Source organism: Rhizophagus irregularis, chromosome 4, assembly GCF_026210795.1.
Source record: "Rhizophagus irregularis chromosome 4, complete sequence".
NCBI classification, from domain to species: domain Eukaryota; kingdom Fungi; phylum Glomeromycota; class Glomeromycetes; order Glomerales; family Glomeraceae; genus Rhizophagus; species Rhizophagus irregularis.
In genome coordinates, this window is record NC_089432.1 from 2,852,836 (window position 1) to 2,875,813 (window position 22,978).

General features: G+C 28.8%; 2 protein-coding genes across 2 annotated transcripts; both read left to right on the forward strand.

Annotated features, from left to right (window-relative positions):
* Positions 1-5,168: 5,168 nt before the first annotated feature.
* On the forward strand, positions 5,169-7,632 carry OCT59_023945 (uncharacterized protein; the record flags this gene model as incomplete). The annotated part of the gene is made up of 5 exons (XM_025330497.2): positions 5,169-5,423; positions 5,514-5,586; positions 5,689-5,873; positions 5,946-6,273; positions 6,356-7,632. 5 exons carry the CDS (start codon positions 5,169-5,171, stop codon positions 7,630-7,632), a joined length of 2,118 nt encoding a protein of 705 aa, XP_025175218.1.
* A 9,092-nt stretch (positions 7,633-16,724) lies between these two features.
* OCT59_023946 (uncharacterized protein) lies at positions 16,725-19,098 on the forward strand (the record flags this gene model as incomplete). Its single annotated transcript, XM_025326631.1, has 5 exons — positions 16,725-16,985; positions 17,125-17,197; positions 17,303-17,487; positions 17,562-17,889; positions 17,978-19,098. The coding sequence occupies 5 exons, from the start codon at positions 16,725-16,727 to the stop codon at positions 19,096-19,098; spliced, it is 1,968 nt and encodes a 655-aa protein (XP_025175217.1).
* Positions 19,099-22,978: the final 3,880 nt, after the last annotated feature.

A 22,978-nucleotide genomic window follows, 5' to 3' on the forward strand; every position in this document is an offset into this window, starting at 1 on the left:
TTATTGACGTCTCACAATAAACACTTGATTTCTAGAGTGATCGGTTATTTATAAATATGGTAAATAATTTATAAACAGAATGAATAATTTATATAAGATACATAATTATTTGAAATATTTTTTTCTCTAAAATTTGAAATTAATGCTAATGTATAGATTTTTCTAATATAAATTGTATTATGTGTTAATATTTAATATAACAAATATTCAAAATATTCAAAAGCAACATTTATTTCAATCATTATCCATGTTTATATACTATATAATTTAATAATGAAATATGTAATAATTAAATTTTGTAAAGACTGTTAGCTATTTTTATTTTTTTTATTTATTTATTTATTTGTTTTTTTTTTCTTTCTGTGATCAATTATTAGAAATTATCACACAGCTAATTTGACAAATCTGAATAAATTTTAAAAAAAATTTCTAATTTACATACAAAATTATCTTGACCTTTATATAGAAATTTTTTATGACTATTACATAATTTTTGTTACATATAATATATAAAATAGAAAATTGCTAACCGTCGCCTGGGCCTGGGACCTCGATCACGTGACAGATTTAATATTTTTGATTGGCCAGATTGGCCACATGATCGCGTCATGTTTATTTGTTTATCGAATCTCGTTTTTCAGTTTTTTCGGTCTGTTTTTTCGGTCTCAAGGTATTTTTCTTTTCTTTTATTTTTATTTCTAACTTACATTCTGGTTTCTTACTACTCTGTTTCATTATTTTTAGGTCCTTTAGTCCTTCCGGTTCTGTAATTAAGGTTCAGTTGTTTTTCACTTTACGTTTCGTTTCTTTATTTTTTATTATTTTTATTTTGTTTCTGTTTCATATTTCGGTTTTCAACGATTTTATTTAGATATTTTAGTTCTTTCGGTTCTACAATTAATAATGGTATGTTTTTTTATTTTATTTTTTTATTTTTTTTATTTCGTTTCTATCTTATATTTCGTTCCTTACTAAACTTCAATTTTTTTTACTTTATCTGTTATGGTTTTATTTTTTACTTGGTTTCATCATTACCCAACCTCCTATCATGATCATTTTAATTTTTTATTTTTTGTATTACTTCTCATTATTCCATCCTTTCGTCTCCCATTATTTTCTATTACAACTTTTCATTTTCTATTATCTCTATCTTTTTCTCTCCTGTTTACTTCCCATCATTTCCTTTTGCCTCTCATCACTCCTTTTCGTCTTCCATCAACTCCTCTTCATCTTCCCATCACTTCTTTTCGTCTCCCATCGCTCATTTTCGTCTTCCATCACTTCTTTTCGCCTCCCATCACTTCTTTTCGTCCCTCATCACTCCTTATCGTCTCCCATTACTCCTCTTCATCTTCCCATCACTCCTCTTCATCTTCCCATCGCTCATTTTCGTCTCCAATCACTCCTTTCGTCTTCCATCACTAATATTCGTCTCCCATCACTTCTTTTTGTTTCTAATCACTTCTTTCGTCTCCCATCGCTTCTCTTCATCTTCCTATCACATCTTTTCGTCTCCCATCACCCCTTTTACCTTTAATCACTCTTCTTCGTCTCCCATCACTCCTTATCGTCTCCATCACTTCTTTTCATCTTCCATCACTCATCTTCATCTTCCCATCACTTCTTTTCGTCTTCCATCACTCCTTTTTACCTCCCATCACTCCTTTTAATCTCTCATCATGTCCTATTTCTCCTTTTTGTTTCCTATCACTTCTCATTATTCTTTTTCATCTTCTATTACTTTCCATTACTCCATTGTTGTTTCATTTTTTTTATTAGCATCTTTCTCCTTGATCATTGTAATTTACTTATTTTTTTTTATTTATTGTTATTGTTTTTTTTATTTGTATTGCTTCATTAAAAATAAATACGGTGATTTTTTTCTTTAAGATCGTAAATGTGTGACTTAAATTTTAATATTTGTAAATAAAAATAAAATTTCATTAAAATAAGATTTATTTTGAATAAATGTGTTTGCAAAAAATTTTTTTAAAAAACATCTTTGCAATAAAATTTTAAGTTTAACCAATCAAAAGTTAAAAAAATCAGCCATCAGCCGATTTACTATATATTGTACATCATGTGACATATTTGAAAAAAAACCCAGGCAACAATCGCCCAGGCGACGGTTAGCAATTCCCTATAAAAAATATTTTTATGGATGGTTTCAAAATTATAATACTACTTTTGTGATATATAGTTGATATTATCATAAATTTTTTTCCAAAAAAATTTCTTGCATTTTTGGCATTTTCTGAACAAATTTTGTTTAGTCAATGTTATTTTTACTTTTCCATGGGACAATAGAACAAATCTTGTTATATTACATAATCGTCTAGCCAGCGGAATTAAAAGATTATTATGCGGAACGTCCACCACGTGTCTGTCTAAGGTCAGGCCAGAGAAACGGCTGCCTTGGCTCTGGTAGCTCACCACCCTCGGGCACAATCGAGCTATCATGACCAATTGGTAGACCATTAGGTCGCAAAACTGGGGGGAGTAATCCTTCCCATATAAAAAAGGAATGTTTAGAATATATACGTAAAATATACAATATACATAAAATGTCTATAGAATATCCATAAAATATATAAAAAATATACAAAATGGGCTCACTGTATATAAAATGTACAAAAAAGTATATGAGTCCCCTTTGCATATATCCTATGTATTTTATGGACATTCTATAAACATTTTATGTATAATGTACATTTTATGTATGTTTTCTGAACATTCCTTTTTTATAGGGTTCTGATAGCCGAAATCATGCTTTCATCCTTACTTTGGTGGGTCCTGGCGTTCTTAGAACTCCCCGTTTCCCGTTCCATTTTTACCACCAAGGTGACACCTTGTAGCGGTTTGGTTTTCAATTTTCGAATTGCTATTGATTTTGTTTTAAAGTCTTTGTAATTTTTACTGTAACTTCGTTCACTTCGTGAAATAAAAATAAAAATAAAATATTACACAACCAGATTATGTTGTGTAACCTGGAAATTATTTACAAACACTATTCCGAATAGGACCCAGAAATATATAAACTCCCCCAGCGTAACAGTCAAAAAAATCTTGGGCACGTGATTCATGTGATTTGACTGCGGCTAAGTGTGGCTATGGAAATTGCAATACGCAGTTATTGCTAAATTAACTTCCTAAAGTCAACACTAACTCCAAAAGTAAAAGTTTCGGCCTAAACTAACCTTCCTTACCTAACCCTAAGATACTCCAATGTCTACGTTATTTTCAAGGATAAGTATTTCCGCCTAAAACAACTTTCCTTACCCTAACCCTAAGAAACTCCAACATCAATTTATCTTCAAAGATAAGTATTTCAGCCTAAAGTAACTTTCCTTACCCTAAGATACTTCACTCCAAAGATGATTGCTTGAGAATATAATGAAATTTTATAGATATTAATTCATAAGAGTAAAACAAATTCTTTTAAATTAATAAATTATTGTAATTATTTTATTTAATATTAATTTGACAATAAAATTTATTCAATTTTAATTTATTAAAATACATTAATTTAAAATAAATTATTTTAAATAATGAGTGCTATCAATATGCCTTCCATGTTAATGACATGGTTCACTTATTTTGCCTTACTAATTTTTGATGCAGACTAGTTTTGCTTTTCTAGAAGAGAAGGTAGCATTAATTAGGCTGTCAAATAACAGTTGCAAATTAGTTTGTTGAACTGGTATTATTGCTTACTTGGTGATTTCCAAGATATTAGGTTTATTCTACAAATTTCATATATTTCTGCAAGTAGCTATTGTAAATAAAATAAGCCAACTTTTTTTTTTAAAAATAAAAATTTGTATTCTTTGGTATTGGTAATGTAGACGCGAAAAGAAAGGAAAGCTTTAAATAATAGCTTAAATAATACGCGATAAATATTTAAATAGATCAGTTGCCACAAACTGCACCGTATGTAACAAAATCACATGCCCAAAAATCACATGCCCGAGCTTTTTTTGATGGTGTTACTGGGGAAGATGAAATATATATATAGGGTCAGGTGATGAGAAAAATTTTTTACTATGAACTGTACGCATTTTTTCAGGGCCGGAATTATGATAATGTCAGTCGGTTACTATAATAGGAAATAAAATTCTGACTGGTATTATCTAAAAAAGGAAAGATTTTCATGACTTTTTTAGTTCAAAACTTCAAATACGCCTTTTATATATAGTGCTTCGATCCGGATGAAATCCGTCATCCGGATTACACAAAAAAAAAATCCGGATTATATCCAGTTTGATCCGGATTGAAATCCGGGTCAGAAATCCAGGTGAAATCCGGAATCCGGATCAGATTTCATATATAAAATTTTTTAGATTGCATATGACGATCCATATTAGAGATAATGGTACTTATTAATACAATTTGGTAGGTTTTTTTAAATTTTGTAGCCTTTTTTCCGATTTGATTATTGAATTTGAATTAGCTTATTTTATCATAATTCGGGCCGGCACTATTAATTTGGCCTGAGTTACAAATTTTATTCAAATTTTGATAAAATCAGGCTTAAAAAACAATATCGCTTCTTAAATTATGATTTTACTTAATAAGATTAATAAAAATGTAAAAATAATTTTCACTTTAATTATATTAAATAAATTAATAATAAATAAATAATTTTTTACTAATCATCAATTTATCGTTGTTCATGACAAAATTTATATATTACAAAATTATTTATCAGTTGCGAAACTAATAGACTATTTATTTATTACAAAATCTATAAAAAATATTAGAAAAAATTTTTTTTTTCTATCCAGATTCCGGATGAATCCGGATATTTTTCATCTGGATCAAAATCTGGATCAAAACCGGATATCCGGATGAAAAAAAAATCCGGATTCATCCGGATTCATCCGGATGGACTAGAAACGGATCGAAGCACTATTTATATATATATTTCTGGGTCCTTTCCAAATGATCATCACAAATTTTTTAACGAAATGCAAAATGAGACTGATACGCCACAGTCGCCACACTGCCACACAAAAAGTCACGTGCCGGTGATTTTTTGGACCATACATTTACTAATTTGATTATATGGAAATTTATTTATAAGAACTATTCTGAATGATCATCAATTAATTTTTGACCATAAAGAACCATTTTTGTTGATAAAATTTTTTGGTTTACTTCATTGCACTATGTATAATAAAAACCATTTTTGCAAAATCCAAAATGACAAAAATAACAATGAATGGGTTGATTGGATCGAAGAAGCACTTGCTAAAGGATATTTTAAATATTACGAGATTGAAACGTTTAAAAATATTCAAGTGATTGGTTCCGGAGCATTTGGAAAAGTTTATCGTGCAAATTGGAAAAATGTTGAACGTTATTTAGCGTTGAAATCTTTTTTTAATCTTGATAACATCACCGTAAAAGAAATTGTTCATGAGGTAAATTTATTATTAAAAAAAAAAAAATTTTTTTAAATTGTACATTTCTTTTAAATACATTTTATATTTTCTTAAAAATCCATAATATAGCTTAAACTACAACGAGATGTAGATTTTCATGGCAATGTTATTCGCTTTTATGGAATTACAAAATTGGAGTCAGGTATTGATAAATTACTAAATTCATAATATTTACTTAAAATTTATTTTTATTTTTATTTTTTTTTGCAAAAACTAATAAAACTTTATTTCTTTTCTTTGTTAGAAAATAAAATCGACCAAACAATAAATTATATGTTGGTAATGGAGTACGCAGACGGTGGTACTCTTCGAGATTATTTGAAAAATAATTTTAATAGACTTACTTGGACCGATAAATATAATTTAGCTTATCAATTAGCTTGTTCTGTATCATGTCTACATGACGAAGGGATCGTTCACCGAGACCTGGTAATCTTTTTTTTTAATATAAAATAATAATATGATTATTCATAGAAGCTAACTTGCATTTATTTGTATTAGCATTCCCGTAATGTGTTAGTTCATCAGAATTCTATCAGATTGGCGGACTTTGGGTTATCTAAAAGGATCGACGAAGCATCTAGAACACGTTCAAAATTACTTGGTATGACTCCCTATATTGATCCAAAAGTATTATTGAACAACAATTTAAAATTAAATAAGAAGAGCGATGTGTATAGTATTGGCGTATTGTTATGGGAAATATCAAGCGGGTACCCACCATTTCATTATGAGCCAAATCAGGTTAGTTTAATCTATGAAATTTCACAAAATCGAAGGGAAGAAATAATTCCTAATACTCCATATAATTATTCTAATCTCTATACTGGTAAATATAATTTCAATATTAAATACTGTATAAACATTTTTCAAAATAATTGTTTAATTAAATAAATATTATTAATTATTAGAGTGTTGGAATGGTGAACCAATCAATCGACCAAATATACATGAAGTTGTTAATAGGCTAAAATTTATTTTAAATTTTAGTAATAGTATAACAGCTTGTCAACGGAATGATATGAATTATATGTCTAACCAAACTAATTCCAGGCTAAGGGAAATTCTAACTCCTAGTAGTACTAAAATTTCATTACATGGAGAATTATCTCAAATGATCGAAAATTTTAATAATATGAATACAAATGACATAGATAGGATGACTACAAATAGACAAATTAATGTTAATATTTTATCTGTGCAATTAAGCATTGTAGCTAAAGAAATAGCTGATCTTATTTTTAGGGAAATTAATGTAAGAAATATGGTGAATGAGAAACATGTTTTTGATTGTCTTAGAAATCATAATGTAAATTCAAGAGAAATTTTTGATTGGATATTAAATGATCAAAACAACCTAAATTCCATTTTTTTACTTGGATATTTTTTTTATTGTGGAATTGAAACAGGTAGGAATGAGTATAAAGCATTTGGTTTATTTAATTATGCGTCGGGACAGGGTCATTTATTAGCACAACGTTATGTTGGAGAATGTTATGAATTTGGAAGAGGAATTACAAAAAATGAAGATGTAGCTTACGAATATTATAAAACATTGGCTCGTAAGGGTTATGCAATGGGACAATTTAAATTAGGTTGTTTCTTTGAATACGGATTAGTTGTTAGAAAGAATCTAGAAATAGCTGCATATTGGTATGAAAAAGCTGCATATCATGGAAATTTGGTAGCTTCGAAAGCTCTTGGTTATTTATATATGGTTGGAAATGGTGTTGATGAAAATCATCAAAAGGCTTTTGAATTATTCAAAAAATCAGCGGAAGGAGAAGATTTAGATGGAATTGTGTTGTTAGGAAATTGCTATAGTGATGGAATTGGAATTAGTATTGATAAGCCAAAAGCAGCTGCATTATATCAGAAGGCTGCATGTTTAGGACATAAGGTAGCTCAATATAATCTTTCTATAATTTATGATGAAGGAGTCGGTATTGAAAAAGATTTAGATAGAGCGATTTACTGGTATAATCGTTCTAAAGAAGATGTTTCTTTTGATGATGATAATCATTCTTCCGTATCTTTTTCATCTAATTCTAACGATAATACTGATGATGATAACGATAATTATGATGATGATGACGGCGAAGAGAGTAACCATTACCGTATTCAACGCAACCCCGAAAATAAGCAACATGGGCGGAATTATGGCATTTTTTTTGGCCCGCATTACTAAATCTTGGCTCGCATTACGTGCAAAAGTTGTTGCTTATTTTCGGATGAATACGTATTATAGATGCCTCTAAATTGATTTTTAGAGCCGATTCTCAATTTTCGTTCTATTAATGAATTTGTATCATTTGTATAAAAACATAAATTTCAATTATTTGAATTATTTATGTAGCATTGTATTTTTGTTTAGAATAAAATTATAATTATAAGATTTATAATAAATGATTAAATTTCCTGATTTCCATTAAATGTTTTAAAATTGTTGTGTGGCATTTTAAAAGAAAATAATGACAGAATGTTAATTTTCCAACTAAAATTAAAAATAAATTGATTAAATAGTCAACAAACTAACTTTATTAATTGCCGATCCGCCTAAAAACGGCACTGCGTTACTAATAAAATTCGGGGATAATAGCGATAATAAAAAAAAGCATTTTTTGCATCTCGCGCGCGAAATAAGTTTCACCCATTTTACAAACAGAAATATCATAAAAACAATATTTTCTTTCATTTTATGACAAGTCATATTTGCCAAAAAATTTTATAATTATATTTCTGTAACTGGTTTTCTTCAACTTTCACTTGTTTTTAATAATAAAAATATTTTAAAAAAGCTTTTAAAACCAACTTTAGAAGCTAAAAATTATAGGTTTTTATTGTAAATAATGCAATATAGTAAAATGAAATATTGAAATTTCGTATATTTTAAGGTGTAAATCTGACGCGCGCGCATAGTAAACTCATTATTTTGCATACGAATGTATAACTTTTTTTTGCAAATTCGTTTTTTTCAAGTATTTTTTCAGTATATCATATGATTTTTTTTTTATAGTCAATATGTCATCTATGAGATATCCTTTTTTGAAGTTTGTGTTCTAGCACAAAATCGGCAAATTTAACCCCGAATTTTATTAGTAACGCAGTGCCGATTTTAGGCGGATCGGCAATTAATTAAATACCGTAGTTCTTAGACGCTGTATTTTATGTCTAATTACCTCGTAACAATTACATTGTCTTAAACTTGGTATTACTATTGTTATTACACTTAAGATTTTAAATTTCATATAACATTACTTTGTTATGTATAACTAATTGGTACTAAGTTTTTTGAGCCAAAAAGCGGTTTTTTGACAAGGATTTGATGTAATCATAATTTTGATAATTTTTGCTTCAGTAATTGTCCATGTAAAAGTACTTACACTTTACAGTTAATATAGCTAACTTTAAATCCATCATAAATTAACATTCTTAACATCATTCTATCAGATGTTGTAAATTTTGTTTAAAGAAAAAAAAATAAAAAAAAATTATCCAGTAATTTTTTCTTTAAAAGAAACACGGAAATTTCCGTAATAATTATCTTACGGAATTAACTCATCCGCACTTTATTTTATCCAAACTGGTATTTATATAAATGTGACATCCATTTTTAGCTAACAGTAACTTACTATATTTGGATAAATGTAAGAAATCATTGACTGTTGCAAAATACATTTTTAATAGTCCAAAGACAGCTAATTTGATATTAATTTATTATTTATCGGATTAATATAAATGTAATAGACGTTAACTAATTTAGAAAATTATTTTGAGTTTAATGAAATAAGTAAATTATCAAATCATGGACGCGCGATTCCTTTAATGAGTTTAATGTGTAATATGATAATAACAGATGGCATCTGCCAATTTCGTATAATACTATATTATAATTATAATTAATGTTAATTAATAAAAAAACCCCCGAATAAAATTTTACTTCCAAATAATGGGATCTACCGTTAGTATACTCTAATAATAAATAAAATTTCTTTCATTTTGACCATTTTGATTTTCTAAAGGAAATAATTGATCAATTAAATTAAAAGCACATTTAAAAAAATTTTGCGAATTTGTTTTTCAACTAATAATAAAACCTCTGCATTAACTTTATTAATACTAGGAAACGGTAACCGTTGGTGCGTCCGAAGCGTCATAAATCACATGTTCATAAATTTAAACTATAAAATGTAATACTAATAATGTAACACTAAAAATGTAACACTAAAAATGTAGTAAAAAAATGTAACACTAAAGTAATTGTATCACTAAAAAATGTCATTTTATTATCATACTTTGTATTACGTTGCAAATTTTCAATTTATTCCCATGATTGTCAAAAAAAAAAATAATTATTAATGTGAATTTTGAAGAGTCATTAACCTTGATTCTTCTTCTATTCTTTCTTCTAATCTTTTGAGAGATTTGATGCGCTGGAGTCTTTCAAAGGAAAATGGGCTAAAGAGAATATCTTTAAGAGCACAGACTCGTGAAATAGCCACGAATGATTGTCCAGCTGCATACTCCTTTTTTCCAATATCTATCACCGCTTTTTGTAAAGTTAAACCCTGACTTTTATGAATAGTAATAGCCCACGCAAGGCAAATAGGTACTTGCAAGCGTGAGCAAGTTACTTTTTTCCCCTCCCAACTGTATCTAATTGGTGAAACCGGCACAAGCCTTTTACCTTCTTCAGTAACAATAGCCGGCCCATAATAATTGTCAAATTCTATAAGAACAGCAATAGGAAGTGAAGGAGGGGACTGGTTTTCTTCGAATATGATTTCTTGGACAGTACCCAACGATCCATTGACCAAACCAACTTCTGTCCATAAGTTAATCCTAAGCATAACTCTTGCTCCTCTTGCCAATAATAATTGAGCCTCAAGTCCTTTTGCCAGCTCAGGATCAGCTTTACTCGTCTCTTTACCTCCTGTATGGATAGCTTTGATTAGAGCAACAGGACAATTTAACGATTTAAGCTTATTAACATTAAATTCAGCAACATCGGACTTCCGATACATGATACATATGGCATCTGAGAATTCTGCTGATGTAATATTTGTTCCGTTGCTGAATTGAGTAGTAAGTTCTTTCCAGTCATCTAGTGTTGATTCACCATCACGCATTCGCAATAATATGGCTCTAAACTTGCGCTGTACATCCGAATCACCTGACTGACGTTGAATAACATCGAGCTTATAAACTTCACGGAACTGTCTATATGTCTTGATACCTTCATTTGACAATGTATCTCGAGAAATTTTTGAGTACATTGGTTCATCACGTACCGGCGGAAGCTGGCCAAAATCTCCAACCAATATTATTGAGCGTCCACCAAAGACTTTATTTTGTTTCTGAGGGAAAGCTTGGCGTAATCTCATGTTGATTAAGGCAAGCATACGACGCCCTACCATACTTTTTTCATCTATAATTAAATATTCTACGCCTTCTAATTTTTTCTGTAACTTTTTCAGGCGTTCACCATTTAGATCTAGCTTATTGTTGGATATAGGAATTGAAAGCGCTGAATGTATTGTTATGCCGCGAATGTTGAAGGCCGCTACTCCGGTTGGCGCAAGCACTAAAACAGGTGAATGCTCAGTTATATTGTTATTTCTTGCAATTTCTTGCAAACGAGATCGAATCATATTAATTAAATACGACTTTCCAGTGCCTGCAGTTCCCATTACAATAACATTGAGCGCGTCAACGTTACCAGGATTCAATATTAATGCTTGATAATGAGATTCAACTCGCTCAAAGATTATTTTTTGTTTTTCATTTAATGTATGGGGGTCTACAACACGATCAGTGACATTATCATTCTGTTCAACATACAAATTACGAGCATTTTGTATGAAATTGGGAGAATCAGCAAGATCAATATTGGTATAACGCTGTCTAACATCGCCAACCCAGTCATAATTTCTATCAATCTCACGTAAACCCAATTCAGAAGAACCTTCTAAAATCGCGTCCGGTCTCATTTCTGATAAGATCATCCAGTCAGGCCGCTGTTCTTCATCATCATCAAATTCCTCGTATTCGTAATCACTATCTTCATCATTTGATTCGTTCTCTAAGTTATCTACTGGAGGACCAAGTATGTCAACAGGATCGTTTTCAATTATCTCACGATGGCGATAATAGAGTTCTGACCATGATATAGTATTGTTTTCGGTTAATTGGGAAAGGTCACGATGGCACACATGAAGAAGAACTTTTACACGGCAAAATTCTTCCCATTGAGGTCCATCAATCTGAGGTGAAGGTCGTGGCCAAATACGAACTATATTTTCTTTTTTACATGGTTTCCACTGACCTTTCCAAAAGTTATATTGTAGGTGAAGCCGGAAAAGTGAAACATCATCAAGTTCAGCAGGACAAACCCAGTACTTTTGCAAAGGAGACTGTACTGTTTGGCCAACTTCACTATCGGCCAAAAATGATTCTTCGTTGTTGTCTCCCGTTCCACAAAGCCATCGATGCGTTAATTTGTTAAGGTTTAAAGTGACAAACCGGCGACTTGAATGATATAAAGGAATACTGAGCAGCAGATGGCAAGTTTCCTGTGCCGAAATATCACGTTCAGCGACAGTATGGAGTAATAAACCTTGGAAAACAGGCAAAGACGAAGCATCAGGAGCATTTTCGTTGAGAATCTTGTTCAAGATCTCAGAAAAAGCGGCTGAGCGTGGTTCCGATTTGCTGGCGTACTTTGACACGTACTGTAAAGCCGTATTCATGCTGAGTATCGGTTTTAAATCAACGTTCGCTCGCCAACCTTGGAGTTGCAATCGATCATGAGGGTTGACATACTCATCGTTTCTTGCCGTTATTAACTCAGGTTGTCCTTTATTATCTCGTAAGTACGTGTCATTAGTGATCTCTTTTGGATAACCAAATCTGCAAATATTTTTACCTGCGCGATCCACACGAAGACAATACGCAGGATTACATCTAGTATGACGCTGCAGTTTGTTGACTAACTCAATGTAATCTTGCAGGTCATCACTCAATTCTTCAGGGCGTTTTTTACAGGGATGTTGAGCAGGCACAGGTGCGTCTTGATCAGGATTCTTTGTTGTAACTAATGAATCTAGGTAACGCACCACATTATTCATCATGTCTTCATCTTCCTTCATTTTTTCCCAATCAATAGATGGAGCATCCTTCCTTTTCCCAATGCCATGAACATGAGGGCTGCCGCGGTGCTGCCACTCAAATCTATACCAATAATCTTCAAGATTCCATTTGGGAATTAACACTTTTTCTAAGAACAATTTGAAACGTTTTTCGAAAAACCAAGCGGAAATGTGAGGATTCTCAATCAAATCTTGTCGCCTATATCTATCAGCATCCTCTACATCCCCATGCGGCATAAGATTGTGTAACTCAGGCCAATGTAGGTCGGCTGCGCTGAATGTAAAAAATATCATTCCTTGTGATCCTAATTGCCTTATCATATCAGCAAGCTCATATCGCCTCTTTGTCCAAAACTGTCTAGTTCCACGTAAGGCTTCCCCAAATCTTACAATTCTGTCAGCCATGTGATTGTCTTTTTCTATCATCTCTTTTATTTCTTCAACGGTATACTGCTTATCATCTAAAACTTGCTTAACATATACTTTTGCTTCTTGCAGCGCCCTCCATCGCATTTGCGAATTTAACGCAAAATATCTCCAACGAGGATGACAGGCAAATCTTCCATCCTTATATTTAAGTAAATGCGAAAAATATTCGGAAGGTTTAACCTCTCTAACGTGATTAGAACGAAGATCTCCATTCCCGGTTGGATACAAAGTAGGGAAGGCACATGCAATATAACCGGGTGTTTGAAACTCATTGATAGGAGTTCCATCTATACTTGGCCACATAATAGGAAGATCATTATCTTGCATCCTGTTAAGAGTGTCGCCGATGGCTTGTTCTTCATTAGGTGATGGAAGTGGAGCAGGAACAAAGTTACTCCCTATCATATCTTCATAAACATCGTCATCATCGTTAAAGCGTTGTTCCACATCGTCAATTTGCGGAAGCTGATCATCAATTGGTCCGTCTTCAGGTAAGGATTGCAATACTTCTTCATCAATAACAATATCAGTATAATAACGATTATTTTGTTTTAGCCAGCAAAGTGCGCGAGTGACCTTAGTGCGACGAACAGTGAAATTTTTGTATATCAAACTATTTGCAGATTTACGACGCACAATGAGAACGTCAAGAGAAGACGGATTTCTGGGGAGCTGTGTTGCAAATTCTTCCACGTTTTGTGGAAAGTTTATAACATTACCACGATAAGCATACTGACCACCACGAAGACAATATACTGAAACAATAGGAAAGATCCTTGCAATCAACATTTCCTCTATTTCGGTAAGATCACGTAATTCTTCTGGCACATCACCAGGATCCATATTGTTATCGGCAGAAAACTTTTTAACAGTATTTTTGTCATAGTAACAGCGACGACATTGTCCACTTATAATTTCGATGGATGGAAATCGTTCATTACACACTGGGCAACAATTATTTACGAAGCTATTAATCTTAGTGCGAAATTCATGTAGGAGTTTCCTATCAGCTTCAGAAAGTCGAGATTCGTCAGAATCATCTTGCGTTGGTTCATCCTGTCTGTTGAGTTGCTCTTCAATATTTGATAGAGCAAGCCTTTCTTTTCTTTTCATATGGTAACGTTCACGTCTTTTTTGCAATCGTATTTCACGTTGTTCTGCAGTCTCAGTTGCTCTTTTTACGCGTTTATTCTCTTTGTCCTGAGCCAGTCTATTTTCACGTTGCTCAACAGTTTCATCCGATCTGTTTTTTCGTTTTCGTAATGTATCACGAAGTGGCTGGGAAACCATTTGATTTACGATTTTACAAGCAATTAATATCAACGAAAACAACACAGCAATAAAAAATTCAGTGGTATATAATATTTATGAATACAATTGTTTTATTTTTTATTTATTTTTATTTTTATTTTAATTTTTAATTAAAAAAAACAAATACATTGTAAAAATTATAAATAATAAAAAAAAATTAATTACTATTTTTTGAATGCCGTAAAAAACTTTTAAGAAATAACTTAAAAGAATTTTAAGTAAGGGATGAAAAAAAACAAAATAATAAAATTAAATTTTTTGAAGATATTTTTAACGTGTAAACAGTCATGTGTCATGTGATTTTATAAAGATATTTTTAGAATCAGGGGCATAAAGATGCACGTAAACAAATCTAAGGTTACACCTGATCCTTAGATTTTATTGGCCATACACGCGTGCGGACAGACACCAACATGCATGGTATGGAGTAGTATGGAAGTGTCCTACGCTTACGCTTCGGACAATAAAATCTTAAGCAGATCTTAACGTGACCGTAGATGATTATCATATGGTTATTATTGGACAGGGGCGTTTAAAAGTCTTAACAGACTATTTTTCTACCGATTTTCTCAATATTGTAAAAAGTTCGTATTCGTAATATTACATTGAATTTAATTAATAATATTTAGTTTTTACTTTTTATTTATCAGACAAATAAAGCTTGATTATGATTTATTGCTTGCTCGTGTAATCCTACTCACGTGATAATAAGTCAAAAACTCAGTTAATAAAATTTGACAAATCAGTAGATTGATGATGAATTTATCGATGTTAAAAGTACATACGAATATGAAAATTTTCCAAGAAATTAGTTCCAAAATATAAAAGTCGCTGCGCGCTGAAAATTTAAAATACTAAAATATATTTAACGTCTCAATAAGTTTATTAAAATTTCTTTAATTAACTTTTTTATTTAACCAACTTTGTTCTAACAGATAAAAAGAGTAATCATATACAGTACATGTACTTGACTTCGGAAAGAAATTAATTTTACATATTTTGTTACAATCGTTATTAAAAATTTTGTAATTCTGTAAAAACGAATAATATTCAGTTATTTCAGTATCATAACAATCTACGGTTTCGTTAACGTTAAAGCTAATGCTGATCTTCGTTATACTTATTTATTTAAATATAGAAAAGAAAAAGTTAACTAAAATATATAAGAAAACTGCGAATTACGACGACAATGCTTTTATGTGCGAAAAGGAATTGGAATTGAATAAGACGTAGATTAAGAAATTTATTGGTATGAACAATCTGCTAAACAAGGTATCAATATGCTAAAAATCGATTAATATATTTAAAATTAGAAATAATTCATGTAAAACTAATTAAAAAATATTTATAAATTGTTCTCTTACGTAACTTCTCAGATTATTTAAAATATTGGTATGTAATTTTCTACTAAAACATTTAAAATTGATGTGTCTTTTGAACTGACCGACCGGTTGACAATCATTTTAAACAAATGAAGTACCTAAAGAAAAAATAATTTTAATTTTTTTTTTAAAAAATGATACATATAAAAGTTATTTAACATTCTGGCTGACAAATTGTTGTTCAGATCACACAGTTGGTGATGATCATGTGCTACAACCCCCGTAAAAATTCCGCAACATCACTTCCCGTCTTCCCGTGATGATCCAATAAATTTTATTGGGTCATATTTGTTTGTGTACCATTTATATTGGAAATTTCCACGATTTTTTTTAAAAAAAGAACAATTAAAAGGTCAAAAGAATATTTACAATGCAATTCTTGTAAAATGTTTCGTTTCGTTTACAAAATTTACTATTAATTTTTTTTAGGGATATCTTATTTATTATTTTTAAAAAATTTAGTTTTAAAAAAGATTTAGTATTAAAAAATTGTTTTTTTTAAAAAAGAAAATTTATACTTCAAAGTCATGTTTAATAACAACTGGTTTTCTTGTGAGATACTAAAATTAAATAAATACATTATTTTAATGTAAATAAGGTAAAATATATCCTTTATTATATATTCTTGTCGAAAGTTTTTCGTTCCAAGTTTTCAATAAAAACGGTATTTTAGTATGTATTTTAATATTATCAACTATACAATGAATAAGATAAAATAATATTTATATATAGCAAATGGAAAAACTGTAGACGATATTTATGGTAAAAGGGCTGAAAGGAGCGGAAAAACGTATCTTTGTACTTTAGTGAAATGTCACATCTGATCATCACGGGAAGTGATATTACGGGATTTTTTTCGGGTGTTACTTTGAATAACGCCTATGTAACGCTATCCCTGCCGCGGATGGACTTCAATGTTTGTTACTAAAAAAGTAAACTCTATCACAAGGTCCCATAAGTTTTTTTTCGTCCTGTTTTGTCAATAAATTTTTTCACTTACTTCATTCACTATGTCTAATATTAATAATAATAATAATAACGAAATGAAAAATAACGGGAATACAGATGAATGGATAAATTGGATTGAAGAAGCGATTGATAAAGAATATTTAAAATATTATGAGTATGAAAATTTTAAAAATATTCAAGAAATTGGATCCGGAGCATTCGGAAAAGTTTATCGTGCAAATTGGAAACATTTTGAAGATTATTTAGCGTTAAAATCTTTTTTTAATCTTAATAACGTCACCATAAAAGAAATTGTTAATGAGGTAATTTTATAAAAATATATATACTATGTATATATATATTATTTATTTTTGCATATTCTTTGTAAATTTAAAGAAGTGTAATTCAAATTTTTTTTTTTAAAAAAAAAACTTTTAAATGATTATACATTTATTATTTTAGCTCAAACTTCAACTTGACGTAAGCTTTCATAATAATATTATTCGCTTTTGCGGAATTACAAAATTTGAATCAGGTATTGATAATTTTTACAATTACGTATATTTATTTTTAAAAATGTTTTTTTTGCGTAAATTCAATAAATAAATAATTATTATTAATTTTTTAATTTTTTTTTTAGAAAATAAATTCGACCAATCAAAAAATTATTTGTTGGTAATGGAGTACGCGGACGGTGGTACTCTTCGAGACTATTTAAAGTATAACTTTAGTAGACTTACTTGGATCGAAAAATATAACTTGGCTTATCAATTAGCTTGTTCTATATCATGTCTACATGATGAAGGAATCGTTCATCGAGATTTGGTAATTTTTTATTATTAAACGATAATAATAATATTCCATAAAGTTAGCTTACTTTTGTTTGTACATTATAATAGCATTCTCGTAATGTGTTGGTTCATCAGAATTCCATCAAGTTGGCAGACTTTGGGTTATCGAAAAGGATTGATGATGCAACAAAAACACAATCAAAATTGCTTGGTATGATTCCTTATATTGACCCAAAAGTATTAGTGGATGAAAATTTAAAGTTAAATGAAAAGAGCGATGTATACAGTATTGGAGTATTATTATGGGAAATATCAAGTGGAAATTCACCATTTCATGAAAAGACAAATAAGGTTAGTTTAATCTATAGTATTTTGCAAGGTAAAAGAGAAGAGATTATTCCTGATACTCCTATTGATTATTCTAATCTCTATACTGGTAAATATGATTTCAATATATTAAATATAACGTTTCTTTATTATTTATCGAAATAATTGTTTAATCAGATACATATTTTAATTATTAGATTGTTGGAATGGTGAACCAAGTAAACGACCATCCATACATGAAGTTGTTGATAGGTTAAGAAAATTTGTTATAAATTCAAACAGAATAACAATTTATCAACAGAATGATATGTCTAATCAAACTAATATCAAGCCAAATGATAATCTAGGTTCAGTTAATAGTGGAAATTCGTTATCTGGGGAATTTTCTCAAGTGATCAAAAATTTTGGTAATACGAATTCAAATGAACTAGATATGATGTTTGCAGATAAATTCAGAGATAAAATTTCATCTGAGAAAATAAGCATATTAGTTAATGAAGTAGTTGATCTCATTTTTAAAGAGATTAATGAAAGAAATGTTGCAAAGCGACGTCATGTTCTCAATTATCTTAATAATCATAATGTGAATTCAAAAGAAATTTATGATTGGTTATTATCTAATGAATCTAGTAATACAAGTTTTATTTTTTTACTTGGATATTTTAATTATGTGGGGATTGAAACAACTAAGAATTATGAGAAAGCTTTCGATTTATTTATTAATGCACTAGATAAGGATAGCCTATTAATACAATTTTTTGTTGGAGAATGTTATGAAAATGGAAATGGTGTTACAAAGAATGAAAATCTAGCTTTTGAATATTATGAAGAATTGTCCGATATAGGGTATGCAATGGGTCAATTTAAATTAGGCTGGTTTTATGAAAATGGATTAGGCGTTAAAAAAGATTTTAAATTAGCAGCTCAATTTTATGAAAAAGCTGCAAATAATGGACATTTGTTAGCTATGCATAATCTTGGAAATTTCTATAGACGTGGGGTCGGTGTTGAAATGAATCATCATAAAGCTTTTGAATTATTTAAAAAATCAACTGAAGGAAAATATTCAGGTGGAATAATGATGTTAGGATATTGTTATGATCTTGGTATTGGAATTGATAATGATAAGCAAAAGGCAGTTGAGTTGTATGAAAAAGCAGCAAATTTAGGACATAAGGTGGCTCAATATAATCTTGCTATGATGTATGAAATAGGTGACGTAGTTGAAAAAGATTTAGATAAAGCAATTTATTGGTATGAAAAATCTGCTAAGCAAGGAGATAAAGATGCTCGAAATAAGTTAGATGGATTTATATAAAATTTTTTTTAATAAGTAATTTCATTTTATTACATACATATATATACGTAAATTTAACCTTTCTGATTTATATAAATTATTTAATATTTATTTATTTTTTTTTATAACAAACTAGCAGTTACCCGTTGCTTCGCACCGGGACCAATGAGTTTGTTTAAATAGAAAATTTTTGTAATACTAAGTAAATTGCTTATAATTAGGAATTCAATATAAGTAATAATTAGTTGACAAAAATTAATAAAATAATATGTATTGAATTATAAGTGTAAATTTAGATCTCGTCCCTTTGCGTGATGTTTAAATCTCGCCTTTATTTCAAAAAAGGATATTTTTATGCCGATCATTTAATTCTGACCAGAATTAAATACGTCTGATTTAATGAAACCCCCCTTCCCGAAAATTCAATAAGTCAAAAATAATATTAGAAACCATCTTTGTTGCTTTAAGTAAACTTGCAGAGCAGGGGAAAATACACATAGTAAACATTTATTAAAAAGTTTGTATATTAAGATTTTCTTTTTTTGTTATAGGATGCGAAATTTTAAAATCATACAGGGGCAAAAATTACACGTTCTCGACCCTCCTCATATTACTTTCTTGACCCGGTCAAAATAGGCATGATCATGTATGACAAAAATTTATTTTCTTGACCTGCAAAAAAAACACTGACGTATTGTTATTTTTCTTTTATAGACACAATCACACAAAGAGATTAATTGAAAAAAATAATATTAATACGAAGTGGGTCAAGAACGTAATTTTTGCATCAGGGGAGGCATATCACGGGCTTTAATTATATGGCATGGGATTTCAAGTTACACAATTTAAACTATTTATACATGCTAGTTTAAAGGTTACGGTTACACTTGTATTTTTTTAGTTATATACAGTAGATTATGATTCAAACCTAGTATAATAAATGATTAATTTTCTATTTAAAATTGTTTTGTCTTTTTAAAGAAAATAATTGTTAGAATATTAATAAGGGAATGTTCTAGTCTAAATTATTAAAATTAATTAACTAACAAATTTTATTAATCTAATGATTTATTTACAACAACAATTACATTATCATAAACACAAGTTATATATAAAGTAAAATAAAAGAATTTAGTTAGTTTAAATTATAATTAAATATTATATTATATAAACAAGTAATAATAGAATTAATAAATAACTTACAAACTATTTAATAAAGAATTTGTTAGTAATAATAGAATAAAATAAATAACAGTAGTTTAAATTATATGTAAGACGGGGTGATGATCACCGGTGGCTGAAATTATGACGATCGACCAGCATTAAAAAATATAGTGCCGGTATAATTGATAATTCTGGCCAACGGTGATGATCACCCTGGTGATTTGAAGTAAAAATCATAATAAAATTAAATAAATAACTCATAACTTACCAACTAAAGAAATACAAAATAATTTTTAAATAAAGAATTTAGTTAGTTTAAATTATATGTAAATACTATGATATAATAGAATTAAATAATTAACATACCATCTATAAATAATTTTTTAAATAAAAGAATTTAGTTTAAATAAATTATAATAAAATTAAATAAATAACATATAACTTACCAACTAAAAGACATTACAAAATAATTTTAAAGAATTTAGTTAGCTTAAAATTATATAAATAATAGAAATATAGGTATTTATAACTTACACCCTAGTATTAATTAATTAATTATTAGTTAAATATAAATGTAATACAAATATTTTACTGCATATTAAATATATCACTTACAATCTGGTTATTTAAATTAAGAATATAATTAGTTGAATTATATAAAATATTAAAACAAATAAATATAATATTGTAACTTACTATCTGTAATACAATTAATTATTAAATAGTTATTTAAATAAAGAATTTAGTTATTTTGAATATTATGCAAAATAAATAAAGTAAAAAAAAAATCTAATAACTATCAACTTACTGACTATATTGATTACATGAAATATAACAAAAATGATAAGTAATTCTATTATTATTCAATTGTAATATAACTTATTAACTTACGAGCTAAAAATATTTAATATAATTTTTTGTATAATATAGTTAATTTAAATTATATTTATATATTATGTAAGGTATAAATAATTATAGGTAGTATTTAAATGTATTTACAAATAAAAATTTAATATTTTAGCATGTTTAATATACCTTTAGATTCCCTGATGCTACTTTCTTTAAATTCTTCAGAAACTAATTTATTACATTGCAAGTTTGTTAAAAATTTTAGAGTTCTAATTATATACTATATAATTATTACCTTTATTATTACTTTCAGCCATTATTATATAATTATCTCTGACTGGAAAAGATAATGTAAATATTTTTTTCTTTTTTTTATTGTTAAACGCTTTTATTAATATGGGTATATATGGTAATAATATTTATGCCAAGCATTGTAGAACTTGAGCCCGTGTAATACACGTTTGCCACCTCAAAGCTACAAAAGATCGTCCTTTATTTATAACAACAAAATATTAATATATCCCAAGTTACACATATACTATAATAACGCACGTCAATAAAGGGTTCACTCTTTTTCCTGAACGAATTCCTTTCGTATTTATAATATTTCACAACTCTTCCCAGATACCTTTCAAGTATCGCCTATTGCAAGAACAAATTAAATAAAATTACACAAAAATTAAAATCGCACAAAATAATATTTACACAAAAAAATATTTACACAAGAATAGTTTAACGTAAATTACGGTCGTTACACTAATAAAATACTTTAAGAATTTATACACTTAAACTAAATATAATACTGCGCTCTATAATTAATTGCGAAATCGCAGTAACTGGTTGATCATTTCGTCTTTATCGTCTTTAATAGGTAATTACTAATCACCTTTATTTTATTTTTTTGTGTTACAATTGATTATATTGTTAGAGTCTTTATTAACTTGAAGATAAGAATGCCGAAAAGCTTGAATCCATAAACAGATTTTTCTTAATATATTCTACATTATTACAAACAAAACATAAATACACAACTCACAATAAATAACATATTAACTGAAAAAATATTAAAGGGCGTGCCAACTTGATTCCTGACGCCACCCTAGTTATTATATTATTTTAGTTAGGATTTCTATACGTTTCTTTTATAGTTCACCATCACCAATTCACCACCACTACCATCACTGCTACTTTTATCCTCATATTGCCTTTCTGTTAACATTTTTTTTAATTTATAAACTATTTGGGTAAATTTAATAATACACTAAATACAGTATGTATATTATTATTTAATGGATGCAATAGAAGAAAGAAAAAAAAATTTGGGGAAAAGAAAAAGGATAAAGAAAGAAATGGGATTTAAAAAAAACAAGTACCGAAAAAAAGGACAATAATTCGGTCAAAAAAAAGACCAAAAAAAAATTCAAAATAAAAATTAATAATATGGTCAACAAAAAGACCGAAAAAAATAATATAAGTCTTAAAAGATTATTTAATAAAAAAAAAGTAATAATTTTTCGGTTTTGGAAAAAAACCAAATCTAGACGGGAAAAGAATGAAAAAAAAAACAAAAAAAAAGAGAAAAAGGAAAAAAAACGAAAAATTTTTGAAAAAGATAAGAAAAAGGAAAAGAAAAAGGTGTTTCGAAAGAAATTTGAAAAAAAAGTTTGAAAAAAAAGAAAGAACTATTTGTAAAGGATCGGTTCAAGAAAAAAAAAGAAAATTAAAAAAAGGGGAAACGAAAAAATTTACCGATCGGTTGGAAAAAACCAAAAAAAAAAGCCGATCAAGCGGCTCTTAACAATTCAAAATTAATTTATACAGGCTAATCTAAACGTTCATAACTAAATTTTCTACTATATAAAAATAAATTTAACTATACTAAAGTAAT